Source organism: Daldinia vernicosa, assembly GCF_022497035.1.
Source record: "Daldinia vernicosa strain CBS 139.73 unplaced genomic scaffold F5Y00scaffold_40, whole genome shotgun sequence".
Taxonomy (NCBI): Eukaryota; Fungi; Ascomycota; class Sordariomycetes; order Xylariales; family Hypoxylaceae; genus Daldinia; species Daldinia vernicosa.
In genome coordinates, this window is record NW_025953956.1 from 187,268 (window position 1) to 212,992 (window position 25,725).

The window sequence follows — 25,725 nt, forward strand, 5'->3', positions numbered from 1 at the left end:
AGATTGTATCTGCAGTCCAGCCTGCACGAATGACAAATGATTAATGAACCCAGATCGATGACGAAGAAGGGAAAAAAAAAACCTCCCCCATAAATAAAAATAAAAATCCTGAATTGCAAGGCGAGAGAATACAAGATTCAATAAGGGGCTAGCCCAAAGTGCAGTTAAGAAAAAATGGTTACATTGTTTAGAAAGAGCCTTGTTCGCAACAAAGTAGTGTAATACCTATGTCTAGGATGTCGACAGTATGCTACTAGTAGTACCTGCCTTCTGATGATAAACTCTAGTCAACGGTAAGTACCACCAACTTTGCCAGGCTTGCCAAGCTGCCCATACTCTGAATTTAGCAGTGCTACTTTGATTGATTCTAGGATGTTTCCAACGTCCAATGACAACGGGTGAAACCTTGAGTTAAGATATGCCCCCACAAACCCAAAACGGATTGATACATGCGCTCAAAGGAAAGCGACAGCACCTACCTACCTCAGTTGAAGAAAACGATTCCGCGCACGTGGATTCGGCGAGGCTAACTAACGGTAGAACGTAAGTAGGTACTTAAGTCTTAATGAGGCATCGTTCGATCGAAATTAAAATAGATAGGTACCCCTATCTCACATAAGCGATCCTAGTCACATCTAATACAAGAGATTCAACCTAATCCACCTAAAATACGAGAAACAGCTTTTAATATGTATTACCTATTATTTAACATTGCTAGACAAACAACCGCTCCAAATACTTCAACACAGTCTTCCATCTTTCTCAAGTGAGGTTGTTATGCACGTGTGGCGTTTAGGCAAGGAAGAGAGATCCATTTTGTTGACGACCCCGGATTAGATTTAATTAAACTCTCACGACGAGACCCCTGCTTCGAACCCTGGGAAATACACTACACTATGTAGGTACGCAGGTCGCATTTCCAATCAGAACCGTCCAGCCGCCCGTTTCGCCAAAAAAGAAAAAAACTCTCAGGACGCTTGAGAATGAAAGCTTCCAATTTATTTTTCTCGGTCCTGTTTTCGCTACCCCAGGTTTTCGAGGGTGATTGCAGATGCCAAATCGGGTATCTGTTTCTTGAAGGCTTCTCAAAGGTCACATAGTAATGCCGACCAGGGATTAAGCCAGTGAGATTCAATATTTACCTAAAGCAAAGACGTACCTAGAACAAAGCTGAATTAGGTAAGCTTTGATGCTTTAGGTAATGAACAATAGTGTAGCTATTATTCATCTCAATCTTATGTATCCTCGAACGAAGGAGATTTACAGCCAAACAGGAAGCTTTTGCACTTGAGGCCGTATACATACCTGCATTGTACCGTAACACCTGATGTGGATGTTGATAATGTATCATGCAGGAGGTGGGAAAAAGACGGAAGATTTCTGCAGGAACAGCATCGGTATCGCTGAGTGCCCCTTATTGAAGCCCCACCGGCAGCAGCTGGGAAATTTCACCACCCGCGCTTATGGGAACGAGTCTGATCAGGGCGATAAGAGGAAACTAATATCACTTACATACTCTAGCCTATTCGTTGGTGGTTTGCCTCGACACCATCTCGGCCGCAGGCAGACCAATCACGCTAAGGAATTGCTAGAATGTTTCTCGAGCGTGAGTTGGCGGTGTGATGGGACAAGCATCGAAGCATCCAATATCGTCATAATATATCTTGGTATATACACATGCGTGCATATACATATGTATTCCATCATGTATATATAGCGTGATGTGGCGATCTAGAATGGGATCTTTATGAACTAGAGTCTGACGTACGTAACAAGTCCATGACCCATTATCCCCATCCGCGAAATCGAAATCGAAATCTCGCAGAGAGAACCAAGTTTGGTAGCCTATCGGCCCAACATGTCAGCAGCCACATTTACCACTTTCGGCTTCTGGCAGCATCCTCTCAAAACTCCCGGACCTGGTTGCTTTGTTTGACAGTTTTTTCTTCTTTTCTTTTTCTTCTTTAAAAGCTGCAATCTGCAAGCCTCATCGATGCCACGGCCTGGAATGTCCTACCTCTCTATACCATGATTAGACCCCAAAGCCATGCCGCCGATGCCACGTCAACATGACGTTCGTTCGGCATTCTTCTTCCCCGGCGTGGTACAGCGAAGAGTCTGTTGCATGGCTCTAAAAATGCACAGCCTTACCAATCATGAGTGCCGTACTCGGGAGATTTTCATCCTTTCGCAAAGAGGCGTTGGTGATACAGATCCAGACATCTGAACTAAGATAAGCCATGTATACAGAAGCAGAACACACGTAAGCGTTTAAAAGATACGATTGGTCTATGCTGAGACATGTCATGCCCCCATCCATCGGCAGCTCGTCCGGACGTTGCGTGCGAACGGAAACATCTGTATCCATCGTCCACAGTCCCGTTTGCTTCATGCCCCGTCGACCTGTACTACCGGCTAAGTAAGTGCCAAGGTTCGGCAAAGCAGATCCCCCGCCAGATTGGGAATGACTGTATGTACGGTAATCCGTATGCACAACGGTATGGTACAGGAAGTGCCTCTCCAGGATTTAAGATCTCTCACCGATACTATGTAGCCTCTCAATGCTAACCGAAGGAAATCATGTAAAAAGGGGAGCACGGGACGTGGGGGCACCGAAATCCCTGGAACGCATCATAGGTAGATACACTAGGTAAGAGAAGACTATTTCGTAAACCGAATCGTTCGACTATGACGCCAGTCTCTCTGCGGAATATTCTCTTGGAAACATCCCCATTATCCATAATTAGGAATTGGTGTAAGATATGCATTAGGCGTTCAGAGTCTTTTCTAGCAGTATTCCCGTAGTTTCGTATCAGTTTCATCCAAAGGGTCGACCGATTGAAGATGGAGTTAACAAGTTAGGACCGTTGCCTTGGCTCGTGCTTTATCTGGGGCTACTAGGGTTAGCGATCCCCTGTCTTGGCTTGATATGGCAGTAGCGTATTCCGTATACCGTATGGGTATGGATCCGTACGTACAGTAGGTACCTAATAGTACGATTGTACTACACAGTACAGGGACCAGGACCAGGGCCAGGAACATTCGGTTCCTCGCTTAGCCGCAGTCCCTGATAAACATTAGGATGAGGATTAGGTAATTACTTAACACATTATACACTACCCCACACTTGTCCTCATTCAATCCGGTACATGGTAGAAAGACACGAGCTTCGAATCAACTACTCCGTCTCCGTTATTTCCCAGGGCTAGCCACACTTAGGTAGTCTACCTAAGACATGTATCATAATACTACATACGCACGAAAAGACACGAAGGGAAGAGGAACCAAAAAGTGATGATCAATGCGGTTGGATAATATAACGACTCTATAAACTATATGTTACGGCGGTATCAATAGACTTGGCGAGATACCTATCAAGGAAAGAAGCTATCTAGACATGATACATCGAAAAGAACACAATTCTCGCTCGCGCTAAGCCATCGCGTCCCGTCGCTTCTCTTTCTACCAAAAGTTACTATAGCGATGTGATTACCAGCTCCTCGAGCGAATGAAATCGTGCGAGACATGACGGATATTTGCTCAAGTTTTGCTTCAGATCTTCCCGTTGGTGCCGTTAGTATACTCGTGACCATTGGTCTCGTGACCATTAGTCTGGTTCACTAGGCCTTCCGCAGCGAGTTCTATCAGAGGTCCGTACAGAGAGCCGTCCTTGATAGCATCATGGACAATAGAGATCCATCCCCCAATGGTCTTTTTAGGCCGTCCGTCTAGCTCGTCGGCATGAATAGTGGGGTGTTCAACAAAGCCCTGGTGGAACGGCACGCCGAGCTTCTGACGGACGTATTGGTATAAAACCTTTGCACCCTTCCCGAGGACCTCAGGAGTGTGCGGTTCCGCGCGGAAGGCTTCAGAGGTCTTTTCCCATACGGCATAGATGGCCTTAGTAGCCTGCTCTTTCCATTGAGCTACGTCTGTAACGGACCCCTTAATGTGTTGGACAACGATGGGCACGGCTGTGCTCACAAGAGATTTGCAACGATCGGGGAGATCTTTTTTGCCCGAAGACGACCAGGAAGGGAATACATGAGCTGCCAGTGCTTTCTGGAGAACTTCCAGCTCATCGGCCGACAGGCTACCAGAAAAGGATTGAGTAGTGACGGACGCAAGTGTCTCGGTAGCCTTCTGCACAAAGAGGTTGTGTAGCGCTCTGAGGTCTACGGCCTGGCAGGTAGCATACAAATGAGCCGCGGACATCAATGTTAAGATTTCCGTCGCCTGTGCGCTCATGCGTGCCGACGCCAGCGCCATCGAGTTGACAGACTGATTATGCATCTCGGCCGCCTGGACGAAAGGGCTCATTGGGCTAGCGAAGTAAGACAGCTCAGCCATGTAGGACGCCATATTAATCTCAACCCCCTTCATAGTAAATGACAAGCTAGGGTCATCCGAGGCGAGGTTAGCTGGGAGACCTCCACTAAGCGCCGGATCTACCAGCTCGGTCAATTGCGAGAAGAGCATCCTGCCAAACATTTGCAGTGATAGCCGCACTTTCTCCATAGCCGACGTCACGGACGCCGCCTGGAAGTTGGCGCCATAATGGACATCGCCATTCGGCACGTCAACCAGTGGGTTGTCACAAGTAGAGTTGAGCTCAATGCTGATCTGCCGATCCGCAAGAAGCAAGTCTTCTACCTGTGGACCGATCCATTGCGGGGCACTTCGTACGGAATAACGATCCTGTGCCATGTCCTCGGAACCCCGGTTCTTCTGTTGAAGAACATCTCGCGCAAGGGCCGAACCGCTCATGAAGTAGTAAATGTTGCGCGCAACCTCGATTTGGCCCGGATGCGGTCGCGTCTGAGCAATAAATGGGTTGAAGCTCTCTCTGTGACCATTCAGTGCCTATATTTTCTACTGATTAGCTACCGGTGTCATCGCAATATGCTTACGAATCCAACTTACCTCTACCGCCATGCCGGTAAGCGCCTGTGTAAGCAATGCCAGACGATGGGCGTCTGTAATAACCATAGCGGCAAGCGCTGCTGATGACGATGTTCCGTTGACCAAACCAAGACCCTCTTTCGGGCCAAGCTTTATTGGCTGCAATCCAGCCTCCTTCAATGCTTGCGGTGCGGGAATAACTTTGCCGTTCTTCTCAATAAGGATGTCTGGGTTCCCCTCTATAGTGCCGGCGATATAGGATAGGGGCATTAGGTCTCCAGAGCTTGAAACAGAACCGCGTAACGGTATCATAGGGTTCAAATTGTGCTTGACCAAGGCTACTATGGACTTGAGGACTGGGAGCGTGACCGCAGAGTGACCCCTGAGGTTACTGTTGCATCTGACAGCGATGGCACCGCGGACCCATGACGAGGGCATGGAGTGGCCTGGGACAGAGCCATCTGTAGATCTTGACATAATACCAGACTGGGTAAGCTGCATCAGAGATGATTGCAATGCTACGACTTTGTCAGTACGGCTATCCGCGCTACCTCCGAATCCCGTATTGACGCCTATTATCTAGTTAGTGGTTGATATCAACAAAATAACCCGGATTTACATACCGTAAACATGCCACCCTTTTGAAAGGTAGTGGTATAAGACATCCACACTTTCTTGGATGCTCTTGATGACATCCGGGTCTTCAGTGATCTCGGGTATACACCCGTGTCTAACATCTCGTTAGTAAAATGATACATTATACCATAGTCCTAAAACATACAGGGCCGTAGCGACAACATCCGAGATGTGGAGGTTTTGGCCATCTAGGACATAACTGCCGGCTTCGATGCGCTTTTGGAGGTGGTCCCATGCCTCGCAGACCTTGGCGAGATGAATACTTTGGTTCCCCATTGCGAATATGACGAGCGGTGCTGAAGAGATGTCTAGGTTGTCAACTTGGAGATGTCTGGGCTGTCAACTTGGAGATGTCTGGGCTGTCAACTTGAAGATGTCTGGCTAGAGAGCAGAACTTAGAGGAATCCAGGAGAAGTATATATAGATAGATATTCACAAAGGTAGGAGCAAGTTAATATCTGTTTAGAATGTACTCTTTGAGGTAGTAGCTTTCTTCACTGTACTTACCTATCTAATTAGGTTTTTCTCAATATGTGCTCTTTGAGGGCGTTAATCCGCCTCGGTTTAACTAGTAAGGAGCCGCCTCGAGAAAGAATGAAGTACAGTAGCACAACGCCCCCTGCGTCTTCGGTGGTTACTTCTTTGAGATTTAAGTTTCATATTGGACCCTTTAAGGTTTCTTTGCGAATACCATGTGGCGTTCATAATTATGCCGTTGCACAACGTGGCACAACGTGTTGCTTACTAACAGGGTACATTAGCTACCTTACTTTATACTATATGCCTGCCTCATGATATTATAGTCCTGCAGTAAAAAGCAGCTGCATACAATAATCAATATAGAAATGTGGAGTACAGCAGTGCTATCACCGAAGGGAGCCATTATGTCCAACTAAAAAGCTGGCGCTTTCAGGCTAAGTGGCGTCTGTAGGTATGTAGTCTTTGCCAGCGGACCTTAGCGGGATAACTAACGACCTCGAACAAGCCCATAAGCGCGACTTCAAGTGGGGAATCCCGATAATCAGGGTCCTAAGTTCGAAGCGGCTCTTTCTCTCAAGAGAACTACATATCTTGAAAGATACTACTCGTACGACTTTACTATTACTTTGAGAACACGGACGGAATATCCGCAAGGTAATTAAAGTTATAGAAAGAACATTCATAAAGACTGGAACCTTACCAATAAAATTCCACGGAAATATAAAAGGAGGCTCCTAGAACAAAGCAGTGCGCATGCAAGAAACGAGGCGAGCAACACATGTTAAACAAAGTGTTAAACAACGTGCCCATTATGTAAGGGATCCAAGCACGAGCTTTCCAACTCGTGCTTTATTATAATCTCCTTTCATTACATGTGAACGTTTAAGAATGGGAAATTTTGGCATTAACGGATTTGGGGAAAGAGGTACCTACCTATGTAAGGCGGAATAATTGAGCTTAATTGGCTAGGCTAAAGCAACGCTCTTTACGTGCGCATGTATCTCCTTTTAACTATAATTGAGACGGAAACCACCACCTAGGGATTCCTGTCCTTGCGGTAGGTAACAGCCCCATTCTAACTTAATCTCTACCTTCCCAATGCCTCTTGTTATTGTAAGTCGTGAACAGGTAAGTACAGGTATTCTAGAGGTTTAAACTTCTATTAGACAAGATACTTTCCCAATAGACACATAAGCCTAGGAGGCAGTGATCTAGGTTAGGTAACGTAACGCCGAAATGACGTTGGATGGCAAAGTTCGATCGAGGTCTTTGCCAGAATGAAGATAAATCGAGTTATGAGGGAGCAAGAGATGATAGATTTCGGCTGGCAATGCCTGCATCATCGCCAAGTTATAGGCCTGGGGGTGCGTTTAGTGGCCTACGGTTACCTATCTTCAGCTATATTATCATCGTGGCTTCGATTTTTTACTATGTGGCTACAAGGTAAAATCAGTCATCCATTAGGTTCGACAGCTACCAAATGTTTAAGTTTGTGTAACAGTATACTGATTACTTAAAGGTTGTAAGTTAGAGCTATCATATAGACGCTCGGCTGATTAAGCAATATAGAAAACCTACGAAGGTTGGGGCTAAAAGTCTTGCACATGTCCAAATCTTGGCATCGATTTTCGTACGTCTTTTAACTTATTAATACTGTATCAGCCACATGCTAGGTAAGCTGAGGGTCGGATAGTGGCTTGTCCGCTGAATTCAGGTGGTTTACCGCTATATTTATAGCAACTTCAGCCACCATAACTCAAATAAAACCGTGCAGTCTCTTTTTACTCGCACGTGGCTTTGCCAAGCTCAGATTTGCAAGACTTTTGGCCCCAACCTTCGTACATTTTTATTTTATAGGGATTAAAGTGTACTTAGTCGTATGTACCTATTTGATCGGCTTTGTTGCCGATTTTATCATGTACTCTTGAAATATTATTAGATTAATGACCAACCATAGCCAGAGAATGAATACCCTGGGAATTATATTTGTGTACATGCATAGGACTAGATATGCAGATCGTCTCCGAGGCTTAGCATCGGGATTCGGGACATATAAAACGCTACACCAGGGGATGAAAGTTTTTATGATAGTTATTACTAATCCGATAATATAGACTTGGCATAGCTGTATCGGCAGATCCAATCATAATCCAGATAAATAACCCTAATAATCCTAGTGAAAGTCATGTCACCAGTGGATCGTTAAAATAAGCATAATTGTATGCGTCAGCCCGGAAAAGTGCCCGAGAGTGATTAGAGGATTTCTATTTCGGCATCGTCGAAACCCTCAATTCCGTTTACACGTAAGGGTTCTGTGGCTTGTGCATGGCGATTTCAATCTCCGGTGTGAATAAGAATAAAACTGTGCACGGAATGGTTCCGGGTTTATACTTCAAGTTATTGAGGTTACATCGAATTCGGACGGTCGGAGACATAAAATATTGTAATTCATCCGTTTGATCCCTGGACATGACCTCACGATCGTGGAGATGGAAGGGTTATATGCATGAGGGGGGACATTGACCGAGTGGGCTTAAGAGACATCCGTCCAATGCGTCCCAAGCTACCGTGGAAATCCGACCATCCGTCTACCCGCCGAACTCACTATGGTCGAGGAAGTGGGTAGTTGAGTCTTCGTCGTCAATGCGCCCCAAATCATAGCCACGAGAGGCCGACGCGAGCTCCGACATGGGATTCTGAACTCATATAAGTTAGAATATGTTCCTATCATTTGGGATAGAGACAGTTCGTTAAAACTCTGAAGCTCCTTACCGCGTCTACGACATTCCTAGCAACATGGCGCCTCTAGGTCACGAGAGTTCGCTCAACCTTGTTTTTATAGGCTGCGCACTGGTAAGTCCACTTTCCTCCTCACTTCAGGGGTATGATAATATAGAAGTATAGAAATAAGAATAGTATAACTAACTGGACTCAAGGTGATCGCCGGTGTTGTGGGTAACTTGTTTTACAATGTCTTTCTACACCCACTACGATCTTTTCCCGGCCCGTTCTTATGGAAACTCACACCTCTCTTCAAATATCTACGCTTGTACCGGGGTGACTTGCCCAAGTATATGAAAGAATTACACGCTAAATATGGTCCGATTGTGCGAGTATCTCCGTACGAACTAGCATTCAGCGACCCCCAAGCTTGGAAAGATATCTACGGTCATCGTCACAACGGTGCGCCGGAGTTACCTAAGTACGATGGCTTTTACCGCGCTGTCGACAACATTCCTCGAGGTATCATCAATGCTTTCCGAGACGAACATGGCTTCTTGCGACGCCAAATGTCGCATGGATTCTCGGAGCGGTCAATGCAGCTTCAAGAACCCATTATCGGATCATACGTTGATCTGTTGATTCACCGACTGCAAGAGCAATGTGGCGATGGCTCGACCTCCTTGAATATGCGTGAGTGGCTAAATTGGACCACCTTCGACGTTATTGGAGACCTTGGTTTTGGTTCTTCATTTGGTTGCCTTGACAAGAGTGATTACCATCCATGGGTTAAACTCGTCGCCAACTCAGTGATGCAGGCTGCTTTTATGTCCGCTCTGTCTGATATGGGATTCAAGCCTGCAGTACGGATGCTCCTGCGACTCAAGAAGCTCGCGATTACAGATAACCAGGCATTAGTTCGGGCTAAGCTGAGGCAGAGGATAGAGTCTGGTGTCGAGAGGCCGGATTTCATCGAGGGTCTCATAAAGCAAAAGGACGAGGGAAAACTCGAATTTATGCAAATAGCTACCAACGCAACTACTCTCATCATAGCTGGGAGTGAAACAACAGCGACTCTTTTGAGTGGTGCCGTCTACCTACTTACGACTAACCCGGATAAGCTCGAAAGGCTCACTCAGGAAGTGCGTTCTTCGTTCAATAATGACGACGAAATCACTTTAACTTCTGTCGGAAAACTGTCGTATATGCTGGCCTGTCTTAACGAGTCCCTCCGACGGTACCCCCCTGTGCCAACTGGAATGCCGCGTCAGTCGCCTAAGGGTGGTGCTACTATCATGGGGAAACATGTTCCAGAGGGCGTGAGTATTCCTCTGCTGGTTGTTCTTGTGATGTGAGACTAACAGTTTGTAGACCGTTGTGGCCGTCTGGCAATATGCTGTTAACCATGATCCAAACCATTGGACTGACCCCTATACCTTTGCTCCAGAGCGGTTTATGGGTGACCCGAAGTACAAGGATGACAAGCTTGATGCGATGCAACCATTCAGCGTAGGCCCGCGTAACTGCATTGGTCGCAAGTAAGTTCCCTACTCCCTTGTCGTTCACTTTTAGAAATATGTTCTAACACTCGAAAAAGTTTGGCTTACGCCGAAATGCGCCTCATCCTGGCTAGGATAATCTACAACTTCGATATGACCATTGCTGACGACAGCCGGAATTGGATAAATCAGCGTGTTTACACCTTATGGGATAAGCCGGCGTTGAATATTCACCTGAAGCCTGTTTCTAAGTGAGATTTAATAATCGGATCTTCTACAGAATATCATGGGCTTTTCCCCAGGACGATTACTCGCTTACGAGTAAATTTGTGGAGTCTTGACAACCGGCCAAGAGGCAGCTTCAACCAGACGAGCCCCGGAGGGAAGACACTACTAAATTGTCTAGGACTAGAAAAGCTTGATCTCGAGGAAGTCTCGTAGGTGTTATTGAGGAGTATCAAATTTGTATCATCTTCCCTTGTAGGAGTATTTTTCCTAGGTATCTTAAATTTTGTAGATACTAAGGAGGGAAATCGCTATTCAAATCTGGCAGTAACTTCACGATAGCTAAATATGTGTGCATTTCTAGTATATTTTGACAAACTCATGAATACATTACTTTATACCCCTAAAAGTGAATGCCCATTCTTACTATTTACCTATAACCTAGTCTGATTACAAGATATGTCATGACGATGAGTCGAAATAGCGACTCTTCATACCCAAATATTCAGACGGCATACCGATATTTAAGACGAGCTTCCATTCCAGGCGCGCAGGGAAGTTCACCGGAGTCGAGTTTCTTATTTAAGCCAGCATAGTACTGTCGCATCATCAAGGCCGTAACGACGAAGACACCTTGGGTACAGCCGACAGTAATTAATGCTGGTCGGTAGACAGGTGCATCCTCGGTTCGGTAAACTAACGAGGAAATAATCCCAGCTAAATTCATAGCCATGTAGTTGAGGCCAAGCGACACAGCACGGCCTGTAGTAGTCGGTGTGTTGGATGATAACCACGCTGGGACGAGGTTACTCGGAATAAAGGTAGAGAAAGTGATGAGATATGTCAAGAAGTAGCCGACTTGTGGTTGATGGACCAAGTCTAATGTACCGAGAAGGATCCAAGCCACTAGGGAAATGACTGTTGTACCACAAGCAAATGTTGCTCGTTGCTGATATCGGTCAGAGAGCCAACATATTGTGACTTGAAAGACTGATGCCGTTAGATTGGGCCCGACGGTATAGAGGTTAGCAGTAGTGGCCTCGCTAGTGAGTCTTTTTATCATTGTCTAATGCAGCGATCTTATTAGTCTTCCAACGTATCAAGTAGTGAAGGTAAATTCAAGCTTACTGGTAAGAAATTCGAGCTACTAGCAACGCCGACCCCATACATCAAGGCCATGAAGGCAAAAGCCCAGGTTGGCCAATGCTTGAGCTGCCTCTTCGCTTCATCCCAATGGAATTCCGTATCTTGATCTTGCGAGTCCTGCTGAAGGCGGTGCTTAGCAAGCCTAGTTTCTTTCTCTGTATACCATCGAGACTTCTCAGGACTCTGAGGGGCAAAGATGTAGAGGTAGATTGCCACTACAACAGTAATCGAGCCTTCGATGAGAAATAAATATTGCCAACCCTTATCCCAGCAACTAATGTTAGGTAGATTCCGCAAGTAGATAAGTCTATGGGCAACTTACATGTAATTTACCCTTCCACTGAAATACACTCCATGAAATTAAGCCAGAGACAGCGCCCTAAATACTTGTAAGCAGGGTGAATTATGTATAGGTACGCATTACCACTTGCTGCAATGAATCCCATCTGGCCAATCCAAGACACACGGAATGCCATCTCTTTCCGCGTATAGAACAAAGACAAGTAGTAAACCTCACAGGGCTTATCTAGGCTTTATTGTTAGTATGACAATGAGAAATCTCAATACTATTTTTAAAAAGTGCATAGATTTTAGGAGAATTCGTAGGTCATCTAGCTAGCTAGTGGAAAGGAGTGTTGAGAAGAAATACTCGTTAAACGTACTAAAATATCGATTAGCACTTAATACTGAACGGCAAGGCATTATCGTACTTACCAAGCTGCTTCAATAGCACCCATTACAATTCTTGTCGCCATAATACCAGCAAAGTTCTTGGCGGCGGCAGCGCCCATGGTACAAGCTCCCCATCCTAAGATAGTAAACGGGATCACTCGAGCAGAGTTGTACTTCTTTGCGAGTATCGACCAGGGAATGTTAAAGATAGCGTAGGGGACATAGAATAAAACAAGTAATAGGGAGAATTGATTGCCCACGAGACCCAGATCCTTCTCCAGGCCATCAGTCTTCGCGTTGCCAAGATTGGCACGATCAAGAGTATGCGTGAAGTATGCAAGAGCTTTGACGGTTAGCTACACCATGAGTATAGGCAGATACGAGAACGAGAAATTACCCGCGAGTGAGTCTCACCTAAGCCTGGCATCATTAATAGGTCTGTTTTCCTCACGAGTCGCTTCTCTGCTGCGGTATCATTTTCAAGTAACCTATCGTCACTCACAGTCGCGGAATCATGCTGCTTTTCCTCTCTATCGCTACCCCCCATGGCTAACTGGATCACTGGGTGGCAAACAGGTGGCCAATATTATATATACTAGATGAAATGAATAATATATCGTAAAATGTCCAAGAAATAGATATACGGTAGTAACTTAAGACTGTCGAGATTCATATTATAATTATACCATATTAATAGTTACGATATAAATGCCCGGGAATTCTTTCTCGCGATAATAACTCTTCGATCCATGCTTTGGACTCGGGTCGCCCTAATTGCGTGATACCCAAGTACTCATTACCCCCCCTGCGATGAATAATAAGTAATAAGTCCTCGGATATTGGCAGTGAATCGTTATTCTACTTAGAGCTATCCGAGCTACGGTAGCCAAGATGCACGTCGGTAAACTAAATCCCCGTAGTCTACTCGAATCGGCCCTATCTCCCGACATTCGGAGCTGGGACCCCGAAGGCATGAGGTATATATAAAACCCGTGCCTCATCCATCAGGCACGGGTTTTCAGACCTTAGGAAACACCGCAAAAGCAGCATTTCCTCGTCAATAGAGCCCCCGCTTATCTCCATGGACGGCTCCCTTCCTCTAGCTCGGAGCCAAGCTTATCCCCCACATACCTGGGTAGACATGCCGGCCGGATCATGATGCGATACAAGGGTAGCATTGCGTTACAGGATTCAAAAGATTTGAGAGGTCGACGATATGACTATCTTTCACATGTTCATTGGAGTTTGTCATCTTGATAACGATGTACCTGGACGACTCGAATAGCTCGCTGGCCGGAAAGCCAGATTTGATCATTAGTGTCGGATGCGTGGACTTGGACTACGAACTATTTGGGATTCAAATTACCGAAGGCACCGACATCGCAAATATCGGACGAGAAGTTGGGTGAGAATGACAAAGATGTCGGGTATTAGGTACCGAGATGTTGAATTTTCCATTACACTCAAGAGTCTGCTCGTGCGTCTTACAGGCGAATCTCCCAACACATCAAACCAATGGCTAGTAGTACGACACCAAGCACTGAGCTACCTCCCGGAGAGGATGCCCCTTTTCAGACTGCGGCTAGAATAGACTCGGCAAACCTGGACGAAAGTGCCCTTATTGTCCATGCTCAAGTTTTTCAATATAGCTGGTTGAGACGTTGGCGAGGCACAATAATCGCAGCGAGTCTAGCGGTTCTCATTGCCCCTTTTTCGTCTCTAGGTATTAGTTGGTTGTCACCGGCAGAATCTCCTATCGACCCAACAGACTATGCCCTACGGACAAAGCATATACTAAAGACGACGCCGCTAATTGATGGTCACAATGACTTTCCATGGCTCCTCCGAGTTGAATTGCACAACCGTATTTACGATGGGAGGTTTGATCCAAAACAGCGTTTGCTGGGTCACACGGATATTGGTCGAATGAGACGAGGGATGATGGGAGGTCAATTCTGGAGCGTACACGTCAAATGCGACGCGACGCAGAAACATTTTGAGGATCCATCTGTAAGCCTCTCTTTTCTAGGTAGTGCATAATACGAGTCGTATTCTTGGATTCTAATACCTTTATGCGACGATCAGTGGATAGTGCGTGATACTCTTGAGCAGATTGATGTGGCCAAGCGCTTTATCGCAGAGTCCCCAGAGGTTTTCACCTACTGCGAAACTCCATCATGCGCCCGTGCTGCATTTCGGAATGGCCGTATCGCTAGTATGCTGGGTATTGAGGGCGGTCACCAGCTTGGAGGTTCCATCGCTGCCGTTCGCCAAGCGTACGACCTTGGCGTCCGGTATATCACAACTACGCATAATTGTGATAATGCATGGGCAACATCTGCTTCGACTGTCGCTCGTGGAGATCCTGATAAAGGACTTACGTCACTTGGCGCCGCCTATGTTCGGGAGATGAATCGTCTGGGTATGATGATTGATCTCTCGCACGTTTCTCATCAGACCATGCGAGACGTTCTATCTATCACTCAAACACCTGTGATATTCTCCCACTCAGGAGCATATTCCGTAACCCCCCATCTACGCAATGTACCCGACGATGTTCTTCGTAGCATTCGCCGAAACGGGGGAATCGTGATGGCTGTATTTGTGAATCGCTTCTTAAATATGGAGGATCCGGGGGCGGTTACAATACACGACGTTGTAGATCATGTATGGCATCTCGCTCAAATTGCAGGCTGGGAGCACGTTGGAATTGGGTCCGATTTCAGCGGAACCCCTTTTACCCCTAGCGGTCTTGAGGTGAGTGGCCACATAAAGAGAGGCTCTACACACCCTATGTATACTTAGAATAAATACTGACCACTTTCTAGGACGTTTCGAAATACCCTGATCTAATCGAGCTTATAATGGCTCGTGGAGCTACTGACGATCAAATAAAGCTTCTAGTAGGAGAAAATATATTACGCGTATGGGAGTCGATTGAGCGTAGAGCCCGAGAGATCCAAGCCGAGGGTGAAAAGCCTGTTGAGGAGGAATGGGAAGGTCGAAAGTGGCACAAGGGTTACAAGAACTCGCCTTACATGTACCGAGAAACTCGAGAGAGGGCAGCACGAGAGGACTGGGGTCAACCCGACCAGTTTAACGTTGGCAAGTCCGGGAAACATGGAATCACAGTTAAGGACGAGAAAGACATTTGATAAACCCCAAGATTTAAGTATATTACTGCCTGTAAATATTAAAGGGGCTAGGTCCTACGTGACCTATATTTGCGTCTCAAGCTGGGTGTTGATAGTAACTGAAAAAGGACGAATAATGTTCCTCAAAAGAAATATCTATCCAACTACTTTAATTTATATTACTGTCCTAGATCGATATAAATCATCACATGTATAAGTAGTATCGCTAGATAGGAGTATATGTAACCATCTAACTACCTAATCTAGATACTTGCTATCGCTGGGCTTACCAGAGGCTCGCCAAAGCCACATTAATGCTGTAACTATAGCTTGTTATTCTTATCTCTACGTATTTTCCCTTCTACACAATAGTCGGGGCATAAATCATAGTCCACGAGTCGTCAATGACCCACTATATCACGCAATCCTCAGACTGAGCCATCTTCGATAGAGACTATACATACTAATGTGCTAGGACAAGGGGGAGTCTTCCGGCCACTATGTAGGTCCCGAAATTTTGGCAGGGTTCTGTCCGATACCAACCGCTCGGAATTTCGAGTACTGTATTAAGATAGTTGATGGCCTAGGAGCCGGTTTACCTCCGAATTAACCATGGATTCGTGAGTAAGTTGATAGGTTGTGATTGTCAAGCGTACATTGTATGTATATCGCTAGCAGAGAAATCATAGCATACGATATCCTAGTACCTATCCCCGTTGAGGAATATAGCTACATTATAATGCCTACCTAGGTAGGTTATCATCTATTGGCTAGTTAAGCATCACTGCATGGTACACCTCTATGCGGGGCTCTTGCGTAAACTGAACCTGCCCTCGAAGAGACGCCTCCTACATAAGATGATATTATTTCGGCGTATTCCAGAGCAATACCTCTCTGTCTGTCTGTCTGTCTTTTATCGGTGGGGGCCTTAAAACAATTCATTAACCCTGGTAGCCAAAATGGCTGGTTTGTTCGCCTTATCAGACGACCTCACAAGATTTGATATCTTTCCCCTCGGTTTCCTAGCGAAGCTACTACTACTCATCCCAACTTTATCGTTCTTTATCTACACTGTCATAAACGAGATCGTACGACTAAAAGGTCGAATTCCTAACTTACCAGGACCATGGGGCTACCCCTTATTAGGGAGTCTTCCCTCTTTACGTGGCACAGCTACGTCAGATGAGTACAGAATAGTATGTAATATAAGAGTACCGGTGGCTTGACTAACACCTGTCATAATAGTGGTCCAGGCAATATGGAGACGTATTCCAAGTGCCGTTGGGCAACATGACAGCCGTAGTGGTAAACAGTACGGCGGCTGCCCGTGCGCTTTTCATCGGACAACGGGAGGCGACTAACTCGCGTCCTGTATTCTACGTCCTACACAAGAAAGTGCAGCAGGGAGGACCTGTAACAAGCATTGGGACTAGTCCTTGGGATGATAGCTGTAAGCGGCGGCGCAAAGTTTCCGCCACAGCCCTGAATAAAACTAGTACGGAGAGTTATCTTCCTGTATGTGCTGCTTCATGCAACAGAGTCTGAGCCTCCCACCTGATACCTAATATTATGCGTGGTAGATATTAGACCTTGAATCAAGAGCGTTGACACTAGATATCTTATCTAGCTGCCAGGGTGGCGATGCATCCGTCGACGTGCTTGACCTGACGCGCAAATTCGCGTTAAACCTCAGCTTAACGCTGGCTTATGGAACGCGGTAAGTACTGTTTCTCACTATGGGAGAATGCTAACTAATATAAATACCTACCTATCGAAAGCGTCGAGGATGTGAAAGATTTGCATAGAGACCTAGTTATCTCTGAGATCATCTATATCGAAGAAGAAATATCAAAGTTTCGAAATCCCACTAGCAACTATTCTAACTACATCCCACTTCTTCGGCCGCTAGATACTATTGCAGGATGGCTGGGACTACAGAAGGGTTCGCATATGGCAGACGTAGGGAAACGGCGGTACGCTTATCACCACGTCTTGCAGGAGAAACTGAAGAGAGATATCGCGGATGGCGTCGACCGTCCTTGTATTCAAGGAAACGTTCTGAAGGATCCAGAGAGTAAAGGCCTCACCGAGGGCGAGCTACTCAGCATCGGACTTAGCATGCTCGCGGGCGCAGACACTACTAAACGATCGCTTATGTGGGCTATCCTGCTCCTCGCGCACCGTCCGGACATTCAGGAGAGGGCCTACAAGGAGATCACGGAGACAGACGCCCGCTTACTTGAGTCGCCACACGTTGCGCATTCTAGGGTCGAGTACGTAGAGGCCTTCACCAAGGAAATCGGCCGCTATTTCGTAGTCCAGCGTCTTGCGCTACCGAAAGCCACCTACTCGCACGTTCAATGGAAAGACGCAGTCATCCCCCCTAATACGCTACTATTTCTAAACTCCTGGGCGTGCACGCGAGGTAAGGAGTCGATGCAGACTCATTCATTAGCACGTAATAGGTATTTATAATAGGCACCTATTTACTAACAATCTATGCCCCTAGATCCGTCTGTATTCTCAGAACCCGACGTATTCGCACCGGAGCGTTGGATGGACGGCGACCAGACAGCAAATCGACACCAGTATGCTTTTGGCATCGGAGGCCGAATGTGTATCGCAAGCCATGTTGCTACCAAGGCCCTCTACGCCGTGTTCCTCCATCTCATCGCACACTTCCAAATCCTACCGGCAGAGGACACGATGGACCCCGTTGTGGCGGATCCTATAGAGGGCCTGCTTACCCGGGAAAATCCCATTGCGGGACCCAAGGCTAGGACGGTGCGATTCGTGCCGCGAAATATCGATGTTACTCGACGGATGCTATCCTCGGAAACTTAGTAGGATGTAACATACCTTAGGTATGAAGAGCACACGCTTAGAGAGACTAATAGGGAATCATTACAGCTAAGACTAGTGTAGATAGTAGGCTTGACTAGGGTCAATATATACAAGACTCCTAAACAGAGGATAGTGGAGATAGTTCTGATTTAACGTGAAAAAAAAAGCCTCTGCCAATTATAAATCTATCCGCCCTACCAGATTGTATCTTAGTATTTAACCTAGATATTTTATATCATAATAGTAAGAAGGTAAGTAAAGTAGATAGACGTCGAATAAGACACCCCGTCTTAGTGCCACGCTGGTGTACGGAGGCTCTCTTGAAGCTTGCCCCTAATAGTGGCCTCCGTTGCGCTCTCCACCAACCGTCCAAGCTTTTCATCAACTCTCCCGAACATTGCTGCACGGATCTCAGTCAGCCCATATTGCATTTAGATTGCGGAGATACTAAATAAAATAATAAAAGGCCGAATAAGAGTAACGTACCATAGGCTTCATCTCTGATCCACAGCGTCTGCACGGCGCTGAGGTGAGCAGACAAATTGTCCACGAATCGTTGCTGCGCACCATCCTGCTTACCCATCAAATTCCACAGCGCCGTTGACTGCTCGAAGTCTTTATCCGTTACCTCCGAGGAGAAAACCACGGGTACTCCGCTTTGAGGGAGTGGACGATCGAGTCTACTTGGATTTCCTTTCCAAGCATTGCCATCTACCCCGTCTCGATTATCGCTCCCAGAGCGGAGGAACTTAACCGGCTTTAGCTTCGTTCCCACGTAGTTAGGGTCGCCTCCGTAATTAGAGGTAAAGTTCATGGAGCCGTCCCGCTCGATCGGGCAGTAGACTTGGCTCTTTGGCGCGTTGGTGGGTAGGAACTGATAGTTCGCGCCGAGTCGATAGCGAGCAGCGTCAGGATAGGCGAACATACGAGCCTGCAGCATCGGGTCTGGACTTGGCTCGATGCCTGCCACCATATTACTCGGGCTAAACGCGGCCTGCTCAATTTCCGCAAACCAGTTGGACGGGTTTTTATCAAGAACCATTCGGCCAACCTTGCGCCGCGGATATTTCCCGAGCGGCCAGGTCTTTGTCATGTCGAAAATATCCACAGGCGCATCTCCAATATCTTCTGGACGTATGACTTGCACGTACATGTCCCACGAAGGGAAGTTGCCTGACCTGATTGAATCTTGGAGATCTTCAAGATGCCTGTCGGGCTCGGACCCGGCTAGCCTAGCTCCCTCCTCGTCGGTGAAGTAGTGAATTCCCTGGTTTGTGAGAAAGTGGATTCGGACATAGCAGTACGAGCCGTCAGATCTAGTAAATTTATACGTGTTTCCACTGTAAGCATTCACATGTCGTGTTGATGATGGGAGACCTCGATCTCCAAAGACGAACATCAAGGCATGAATACTCTCCTGGTTGTTGATGTGGAAATCCCAGAACATATCCGAGCTGGCGACTATATACTCGATTAGCAACCATTACATTCATCCATACATAAAATGAAGGCTTCTGGACCACTACAGATCTTCAGATACGCCTCGGGAGAAAATTCTTTTATAATGAACAATCGCACTAGGATTGCTCTTTGGAAATCGAGGCCTGGCTTACCATTAGTCCTAGGATCTCGTTTGTGACTACGGTTCAACGACGGGAACTTCGTCGGGTCTCGAACGAAGAAGACTGGCTATGTCCACGTTGTTAGTACACTCGGGCAATCAGCGCGGACGAATGATGCCATACCTGATTGTTGAACACAAAGTCTTGGTTTCCCTGCTCCGTCTTGAACTTCATAGCGAATCCTCGAAAGTCTCGTACGGTATCTGCAGATCCTCGCTCGGGGGCAACTGTAGAAATCCGGGCAAGGACCTCTGTCTTCTTACCAATACCGGTTAAGAAGTCGGCATCCGTAAGATCAGATATATCATCCGTTACCTCAAAATACCCCCTCGCCCCGGCAGCTTTGGCATGCACACTCCTCTCCGGGATTCTCTCCCGAGCGAAATGTGCTAGGTTTTCGATTAGCTGAGTTGATGTAAGTAGAACAAATCCGCCACCGCTGCCGGTGCGTATTTGAGTCGAAGTGTCATTCTTCGCAAGAGGCTGACCCTCTGCTAGGGTATAGTATGGGGTTTCTGGGATTGTCTGTGATGCCATTATGAGTTTCGTTTAACCACTGTGAGTTTTGAATTCAAGGTAACGAGGTCGACTACTCTGTTCAAGTCCTAAAAAATAAAAATAAAACTTGATGTAAAGATGCACTTTAGGGGTTTTGATTCTGATGCTGTGCGTTATACAGGCCCTGAGTTTGCTGAAGATGCTCTCCTCCAGGGATCAACCATCTTGTCTTATACTTTTCCCAAGGCCCTCAGTCTACATACCGCGGAAATAGCATTCGTCACGACAGTATTGCATAGGAGATACGCATTCCATACCTGCTAGCTTACTCTCACGGGTACAGCAAAATCTAGTAAATCCCATTCAGAGGTAATGGCCATCCCCGAAGTCCGAATCATCGTCAACCTGGTGTCGCGTACCCCTGTTCGGCGTTCCTCGGGCTTCGTTCGGAAAATAGGTGCAGAAGTACATATAAGCTAAGCGTGGAGTCCTTTAGAGATATCGACCATATCTCGGCATGTTCAGTATTTAACTATTTCGACAACTTATATGATAGTTATTTACAATGGAAGCTTATACTTTAAGAAGCTATTATAGATGGAAAAGCTGTATATCCGGGTGCTAGACCCTGAGTTAGTCATGTGTTAATCTTACGCCAAGAGAAAAGGGCGGCGTGTGTGGGTACCTAACTACTCCGAGGACCGGGATTCCGAACTAAAAGCTCCGTACTGTTCCGTTCGGCGGACTTTATTAGAAGTGGGGCGATGATCCTCCCGGCATACCGATCTATCGAGTCCTTTGGGGGGATTGAATTAAACTTTTATTTCTTCGTACTACACCTAGTTTTTAGCATTGATAGGTGCGAATGCCATTAGGTAGTAAGTCGGTCACAACAAGGTTTACGCTCATCTTCGTTGCAGGTTAGAATAAACTTGCATTGCCGCCACCTCGTTGCGTCTGAGCTGATCTTAGATGTAGTCGCTCCCGCGTGGCGAAGTTCCGTAAAGCTATTAATAGGGCTTATTGGTAATTGCTCCAAACTTCATATCGCAGATTAATCGAGAGAAACCTACCTTGGCTATCTAGGGGTATATTCCTCGGAAGGGGAGCGAAGCGTGTTCGTCTTGCTCACCGTATTGCGTTGAGCGACTAGTTATATGTACCTATATAGTATGGATTCGACGGTTGCCATCCAGGTCGAGTTTGAAATTTTTGGTTAAAATATCTGTAGCTAAATGCAAAAAAAGGGACACAGAATTCATTATTGGTATCTATCATGCCATCTAATAGGAGCAAATGCCTCGAATAGAAAAATAGTTGTCATCATTTAAATCATCCCGCTAAGCGCCAGAGTCCTTAGTCATTTATTTACGCTGAAACTCGGATGCCAATAGAAATTAATGTTAGTCGTTTCCGGAAGTCCTGATAGTGATGTTGATGGAACAGATTATCAAGATTCCTAGCGACCACCATAGTCACTGGCATAGCCAATCTGCTCGCCGAAGTTTTGTTGCAGACCACCCTCTCCGAACCCGGTACCCGGGCCACTAACGTAGCCCGTATCATCACCATCGTCGTAATCTGAGGCGTCAAAACTTGAGCGACCGCTAATCTCGTCTTCTACGTTACCCATATCGCCCGCTTGGCCCCAATTCATCTGCGCCAATGCTGGGTACTGTGCTAATAAGGCAGCAGGTAAGGCATAGCCACCCGTCTCTATACCAGGATAAATATTAGGGTCCATAACCGGCTGTTGAGCCATATTTTGTTGCGCCATGCTCTGCATCCGCTGTTCCTGCCATAGGCGTTGTCTCTCGAGCATTTCTTCGTCTAGCAATGGCTTGATACATATGCGGCCTGCTTCTGATCGGAAATGGCGGCCCAGTGCATCTGCTCGGGCGAACCGTCTTCCACAGCCCCATTGGCCCCCGGCTTTGAGATCCCCTTTACACACAAATTTCTTTTCGCCTGAATGAAGTCCTTCGTGACGTTTACGGTCATGTTGTCTAGCGAATGCTTTTCCACAAACCGTGCATACGAAGGGTCTTTCGTCAGTGTGGGTACGCAGATGGGATCGTAAGTTATATGCTCGGGTAAACCGCTTAGGGCAAAGGGTACATTGAAAAGTGGCAGGATGTTTCTGAATACGCTTCGTTCCTCCGTTATCTTGAGCGGCTTGGTATTCAGGGTCTGCTAGGCGGAGCGCTATCACATTATTGGGGACCGCAGACATAGATTGGCGCCTTCTAGAGACAGCATTGGCGCTACCTGACCTGTCACCAGGCGACAGTGAACGAGTGGAGGACTCGGACCCGGAACGACTGCGGTTGGCTAAATCGGCGCCTAGGTGTGGCGACAGACTTCCAGGGGTATTGGGTCGTGAGATAACAGCCCCTCCGCTATTGAAGGGATCCGTAACTGCCCGCGGACGGGACCGTGGGCGACCTGTATGTTTAATTAGGACAGAAATACCAACGTTATAAATAGGACTCACCTCTGTCTGGTGGGGTTAGAGACTGCGCGTCCATCGGCGGTTTCGGGGGCTCGAAGCTATTTTGTCGTGAATTAGGCGCAAAGTCGATATTTATAGACGGTGGAGCCATAGGTTGAGCTATTAACGGGTCTATGGGTGCTTCTTGATATAAGGAGGGAAACTCTTCCGAGGTTTGAGCAGGGTAGCCCATAGGAGGGTTAGGATATCCCGTGCTTAACATGATATTCTGACCTTGCTGACCAGCGTCAGGCATCTGTTGAGGGAGTATTCGAGGGGAGATGGCTGGGCTGTGGGATGGGCTGCGGCTATTTGGGTTGGGTCCCGTTATGCTAAAGTTACCTAACCCAACAACCCCATCGTAAAAGTCTTGCGGCCGCTGCATGGGCGAGTGGCCGTGCTCTGGGTGTTCGAAGCTATCGTGGCCTGTCAAATTTGGCGACGGGGCGACTGACGATGCGTCGGAGTACTCTGACGGTGTCCTTCGATGTCCTTGGAACTGCGGTTGATTCCAATCCAACTGACCCGGCATAAAAGCAGCCTCGGGACCTAGTGAGGCGTGTCTTGAATGGCCAGGCGAAGAAAACTGATGTTGATTAAAAGATGGAGACTGGTGTGCCGAACCTGGCTCCGGCTTTAGAAGATGCGGCGGAGTAGGCGAGTGGTGTGTCTGTGGGGACGTCATATTCGTTAGATCGTTCGGGTCGAGGGATTGCGCATGTGTCTGAGACAAGTCGCCAAACAGAGGTGTACCAAACTGGTCACCTTGGGTAGACTGGGGGAATAGCGAGAAATCGCCGCTGCTGTTGAAATCCGGACCTAGGAGACTCTGGGAGAATGTGGGTTGGGATTGCGAGGTGAGGGATTGGGAGTAGTCTTGGTTGAGCCCGAAGGATGTCGGATCAGCAAGACCCTGCTGGTTGAAGGGCTGCGACTGCGATGTATTAAAAAACCGGTTGCTATCGTTGTTGCTAGGGTAAGTGTTGAAGTCGGAAGTGAACTGGGGGCTCGCTGATGAGGAGTCTATAGCAATGCCGAGGCCGATCGATGATTCCGGGGACTGATATGGATGAGGCGAAGGAGAATGACTATTTCTTATATGAGGCTGTTGGTTCCCGGCAGACGGTGAACGGCCGCGAGCCGACCCTGCAGATTGGACAGCTTGTTGATCCATGGCGCGTAAGTTGTTTCTGTCTTTAGAAACCCCAAGTCTGGCAAGGTTGAATGCACTCGACCGCGAGTCTGCCTCACGGCGTGGCGCAGCGCGGATGTGTTTGAAGGGGGCTGTGTTAGGCAAGTCTGACCCGTTCCTAATGCTGTTTTTGGCGTACGATGTGGACCAAAAGCGACTCTTCTTTTAGTTTAGACTGTTTAAGAGGATATTGTAAATGTGGGCGACACAATCCAGTCTAATATTATGAACTCTTTGTTGAATTTGATGCTGTACTGTGCAATGCAGTATAGTGGTATTTTTACCTCCGTCGAGGGTGAACAAAGACGCACTGCAGGAACAGATGGGGGGAGGGGGGGGGATGCGCCCTGAATTGCTTAGCTGGCTGCAAATCGCAACGTTTCGCTATGAGATCTGCGACTGTGATACCCTAGCTAGGTACTTCCTCTCCGAGTAGCCAAGCAAGCCAAGGGGACAGAAGAGTCGCTGCCTCGAGGTACGTGACGTGTCGCGCAGAATAGAAAACGCTCTTGTTGTTATACGGCGTATGAGGCAGTGTAAGTGACCGATAATAACAACAAGCCTACTACCTTAGAACGAGCTAAGTGCCCAAAGCGATTGATGCAATATGTTGGTGCCCCAAGCTATTCAGTCCAAATCATCCGCCGTTGATCGCTGTTGTTTCGTATCTTAAAATAATCCTTTCAAGGGACCTTCAAGCCGGTTCGACTACGGGACGGGTTCTCCAGTGCTAGGTCGGTGCTGCTGTCGTAGAATGAGCCCGATAATCACGGCGTGGAAGAAGCCTCTTGTTGGCGTTGCGACACTTTGACTGGGTGCTGACGGCGATAATTCTAGGACTACTCAAATTCGATAGGTTGGAATCTTGGAGTCTTGAGGGTCTATTACAATAAGTTAGCCAGTTTGATTTTCTGGGAGGACCACCGGCGCTGACTAAAAGACGTTGGTCCCAATTGGTAGTAGGTGATGACGGGTAGTAATTGAAGTAGGTTAATGACTTTGAAGGAGCGCAAGATATAAGTAATGAGTAATAAGTCACACTTTCACTCGGTCGCAAGATGGTAAGGTATTGTAGCGGGCAGCACCAATCTCCCATTATCACCCCGCCCTATCGCCCCACCTGCCTTAAGATGCTATATCACCGGCGAATTCGTTAATTAAATACAGGTATGTTAGGTACCTTCTTAGGCACATAATTCACTCTGATATATTGTACTCAAGTACCCGACTATTAAGTATACGTAGATTCGCAATCCCTTTATAACATTGTGGAGGAATTGCGCTTTAAAATAGATAATATAAATATTAATTAATTTGTATAGGAAAGTCAGTATGAGTTTATAAGAACGATTCCAACAAGACGAAATAGAACGAAATAGTATCTCCGAAACCACCTAATTCAGGCACCTACATTAGGTACATTAAGTACTAAGTGTAAAGGCTAGCATAATTAGGCCGTAAGAAAACAGCAGGATGTGCCTACCTCATAAGCGGTAGTCATGCTCAACTAACACGTGCAACTCTCTGCTGCTGTTATGTATATATTAATCATCCGGGGTCCAACTCCCCTGATCTTAGGGCTGGCCTAGTACTCGTTTAGTAACATAAGCAACATCGGACGAGAAGGTACCTAGGTACCTAAGGTAGTATCGCTAACAATATC

General features: G+C 46.8%; 7 protein-coding genes across 7 annotated transcripts; 3 read left to right on the forward strand and 4 right to left on the reverse strand.

The window, feature by feature from the left end:
* Positions 1 to 3,240: 3,240 nt before the first annotated feature.
* F5Y00DRAFT_243111 (phenylalanine ammonia-lyase) lies at positions 3,241 to 5,876 on the reverse strand. The gene is made up of 4 exons (XM_048008618.1): positions 5,684 to 5,876; positions 5,526 to 5,632; positions 4,924 to 5,474; positions 3,241 to 4,863 (listed from the first exon to the last, which is right to left on the reverse strand). The coding sequence occupies exons 1-4, from the start codon at positions 5,812 to 5,814 to the stop codon at positions 3,553 to 3,555; spliced, it is 2,100 nt and encodes a 699-aa protein (XP_047862735.1). The 5' UTR covers positions 5,815 to 5,876; the 3' UTR covers positions 3,241 to 3,552.
* Positions 5,877 to 8,089: 2,213 nt separating this feature from the next.
* Positions 8,090 to 10,872, forward strand: F5Y00DRAFT_243117 (putative cytochrome P450). Its single transcript, XM_048008619.1, has 5 exons — positions 8,090 to 8,728; positions 8,783 to 8,871; positions 8,955 to 10,058; positions 10,111 to 10,277; positions 10,337 to 10,872. Exons 2-5 carry the CDS (start codon positions 8,815 to 8,817, stop codon positions 10,491 to 10,493), a joined length of 1,485 nt encoding a protein of 494 aa, XP_047862736.1. The 5' UTR covers positions 8,090 to 8,728; positions 8,783 to 8,814; the 3' UTR covers positions 10,494 to 10,872.
* A 96-nt stretch (positions 10,873 to 10,968) lies between these two features.
* On the reverse strand, positions 10,969 to 12,828 carry F5Y00DRAFT_271735 (MFS general substrate transporter; the record flags this gene model as incomplete). The annotated part of the gene is made up of 6 exons (XM_048012855.1): positions 10,969 to 11,529; positions 11,592 to 11,870; positions 11,932 to 11,988; positions 12,041 to 12,140; positions 12,324 to 12,624; positions 12,696 to 12,828. The coding sequence occupies 6 exons, from the start codon at positions 12,826 to 12,828 to the stop codon at positions 10,969 to 10,971; spliced, it is 1,431 nt and encodes a 476-aa protein (XP_047862737.1).
* A 488-nt stretch (positions 12,829 to 13,316) lies between these two features.
* F5Y00DRAFT_137687 (membrane dipeptidase-domain-containing protein) lies at positions 13,317 to 15,483 on the forward strand. Its single transcript, XM_048004316.1, has 3 exons — positions 13,317 to 14,291; positions 14,367 to 15,038; positions 15,110 to 15,483. Exons 1-3 carry the CDS (start codon positions 13,797 to 13,799, stop codon positions 15,434 to 15,436), a joined length of 1,494 nt encoding a protein of 497 aa, XP_047862738.1. The 5' UTR covers positions 13,317 to 13,796; the 3' UTR covers positions 15,437 to 15,483.
* Positions 15,484 to 16,337: 854 nt separating this feature from the next.
* On the forward strand, positions 16,338 to 18,259 carry F5Y00DRAFT_271737 (cytochrome P450; the record flags this gene model as incomplete). The annotated part of the gene is made up of 5 exons (XM_048012856.1): positions 16,338 to 16,611; positions 16,661 to 16,930; positions 16,996 to 17,132; positions 17,194 to 17,840; positions 17,925 to 18,259. Exons 1-5 carry the CDS (start codon positions 16,375 to 16,377, stop codon positions 18,257 to 18,259), a joined length of 1,626 nt encoding a protein of 541 aa, XP_047862739.1. The 5' UTR covers positions 16,338 to 16,374.
* A 65-nt stretch (positions 18,260 to 18,324) lies between these two features.
* Positions 18,325 to 20,730, reverse strand: F5Y00DRAFT_137696 (catalase). Its single transcript, XM_048004317.1, has 4 exons — positions 20,005 to 20,730; positions 19,873 to 19,948; positions 18,746 to 19,720; positions 18,325 to 18,659 (listed from the first exon to the last, which is right to left on the reverse strand). Exons 1-4 carry the CDS (start codon positions 20,416 to 20,418, stop codon positions 18,550 to 18,552), a joined length of 1,575 nt encoding a protein of 524 aa, XP_047862740.1. The 5' UTR covers positions 20,419 to 20,730; the 3' UTR covers positions 18,325 to 18,549.
* Positions 20,731 to 21,370: 640 nt separating this feature from the next.
* Positions 21,371 to 24,472, reverse strand: F5Y00DRAFT_137702 (uncharacterized protein). The gene is made up of 2 exons (XM_048004318.1): positions 22,874 to 24,472; positions 21,371 to 22,824 (listed from the first exon to the last, which is right to left on the reverse strand). The coding sequence occupies exons 1-2, from the start codon at positions 24,042 to 24,044 to the stop codon at positions 21,839 to 21,841; spliced, it is 2,157 nt and encodes a 718-aa protein (XP_047862741.1). The 5' UTR covers positions 24,045 to 24,472; the 3' UTR covers positions 21,371 to 21,838.
* Positions 24,473 to 25,725: the final 1,253 nt, after the last annotated feature.

Coding starts and splice junctions, on each gene's coding strand:
- F5Y00DRAFT_137702 (XM_048004318.1), bottom strand. CDS start 24,044: ATGGATCAACAAGCTGTCCAATCTGCAGGGTCGGCTCGCGGCCGTTCA. Junction 22,825..22,873: donor TCTAACCCCACCAGACAGAG/GTGAGTCCTATT, acceptor TTAAACATACAG/GTCGCCCACGGTCCCGTCCG.
- F5Y00DRAFT_243111 (XM_048008618.1), bottom strand. CDS start 5,814: ATGGGGAACCAAAGTATTCATCTCGCCAAGGTCTGCGAGGCATGGGAC. Junction 5,633..5,683: donor GATGTTGTCGCTACGGCCCT/GTATGTTTTAGG, acceptor ACGAGATGTTAG/ACACGGGTGTATACCCGAGA. Junction 4,864..4,923: donor TTACCGGCATGGCGGTAGAG/GTAAGTTGGATT, acceptor TAGAAAATATAG/GCACTGAATGGTCACAGAGA.
- F5Y00DRAFT_243117 (XM_048008619.1), top strand. CDS start 8,815: ATGGCGCCTCTAGGTCACGAGAGTTCGCTCAACCTTGTTTTTATAGGC. Junction 8,872..8,954: donor TTTTTATAGGCTGCGCACTG/GTAAGTCCACTT, acceptor ACTGGACTCAAG/GTGATCGCCGGTGTTGTGGG. Junction 10,059..10,110: donor GGAAACATGTTCCAGAGGGC/GTGAGTATTCCT, acceptor AACAGTTTGTAG/ACCGTTGTGGCCGTCTGGCA.
- F5Y00DRAFT_137696 (XM_048004317.1), bottom strand. CDS start 20,418: ATGGCATCACAGACAATCCCAGAAACCCCATACTATACCCTAGCAGAG. Junction 19,721..19,872: donor ACGAGATCCTAGGACTAATG/GTAAGCCAGGCC, acceptor TCGAGTATATAG/TCGCCAGCTCGGATATGTTC. Junction 18,660..18,745: donor GATCAGAGATGAAGCCTATG/GTACGTTACTCT, acceptor AGATCCGTGCAG/CAATGTTCGGGAGAGTTGAT.
- F5Y00DRAFT_137687 (XM_048004316.1), top strand. CDS start 13,797: ATGGCTAGTAGTACGACACCAAGCACTGAGCTACCTCCCGGAGAGGAT. Junction 14,292..14,366: donor AACATTTTGAGGATCCATCT/GTAAGCCTCTCT, acceptor TGCGACGATCAG/TGGATAGTGCGTGATACTCT. Junction 15,039..15,109: donor TTACCCCTAGCGGTCTTGAG/GTGAGTGGCCAC, acceptor ACCACTTTCTAG/GACGTTTCGAAATACCCTGA.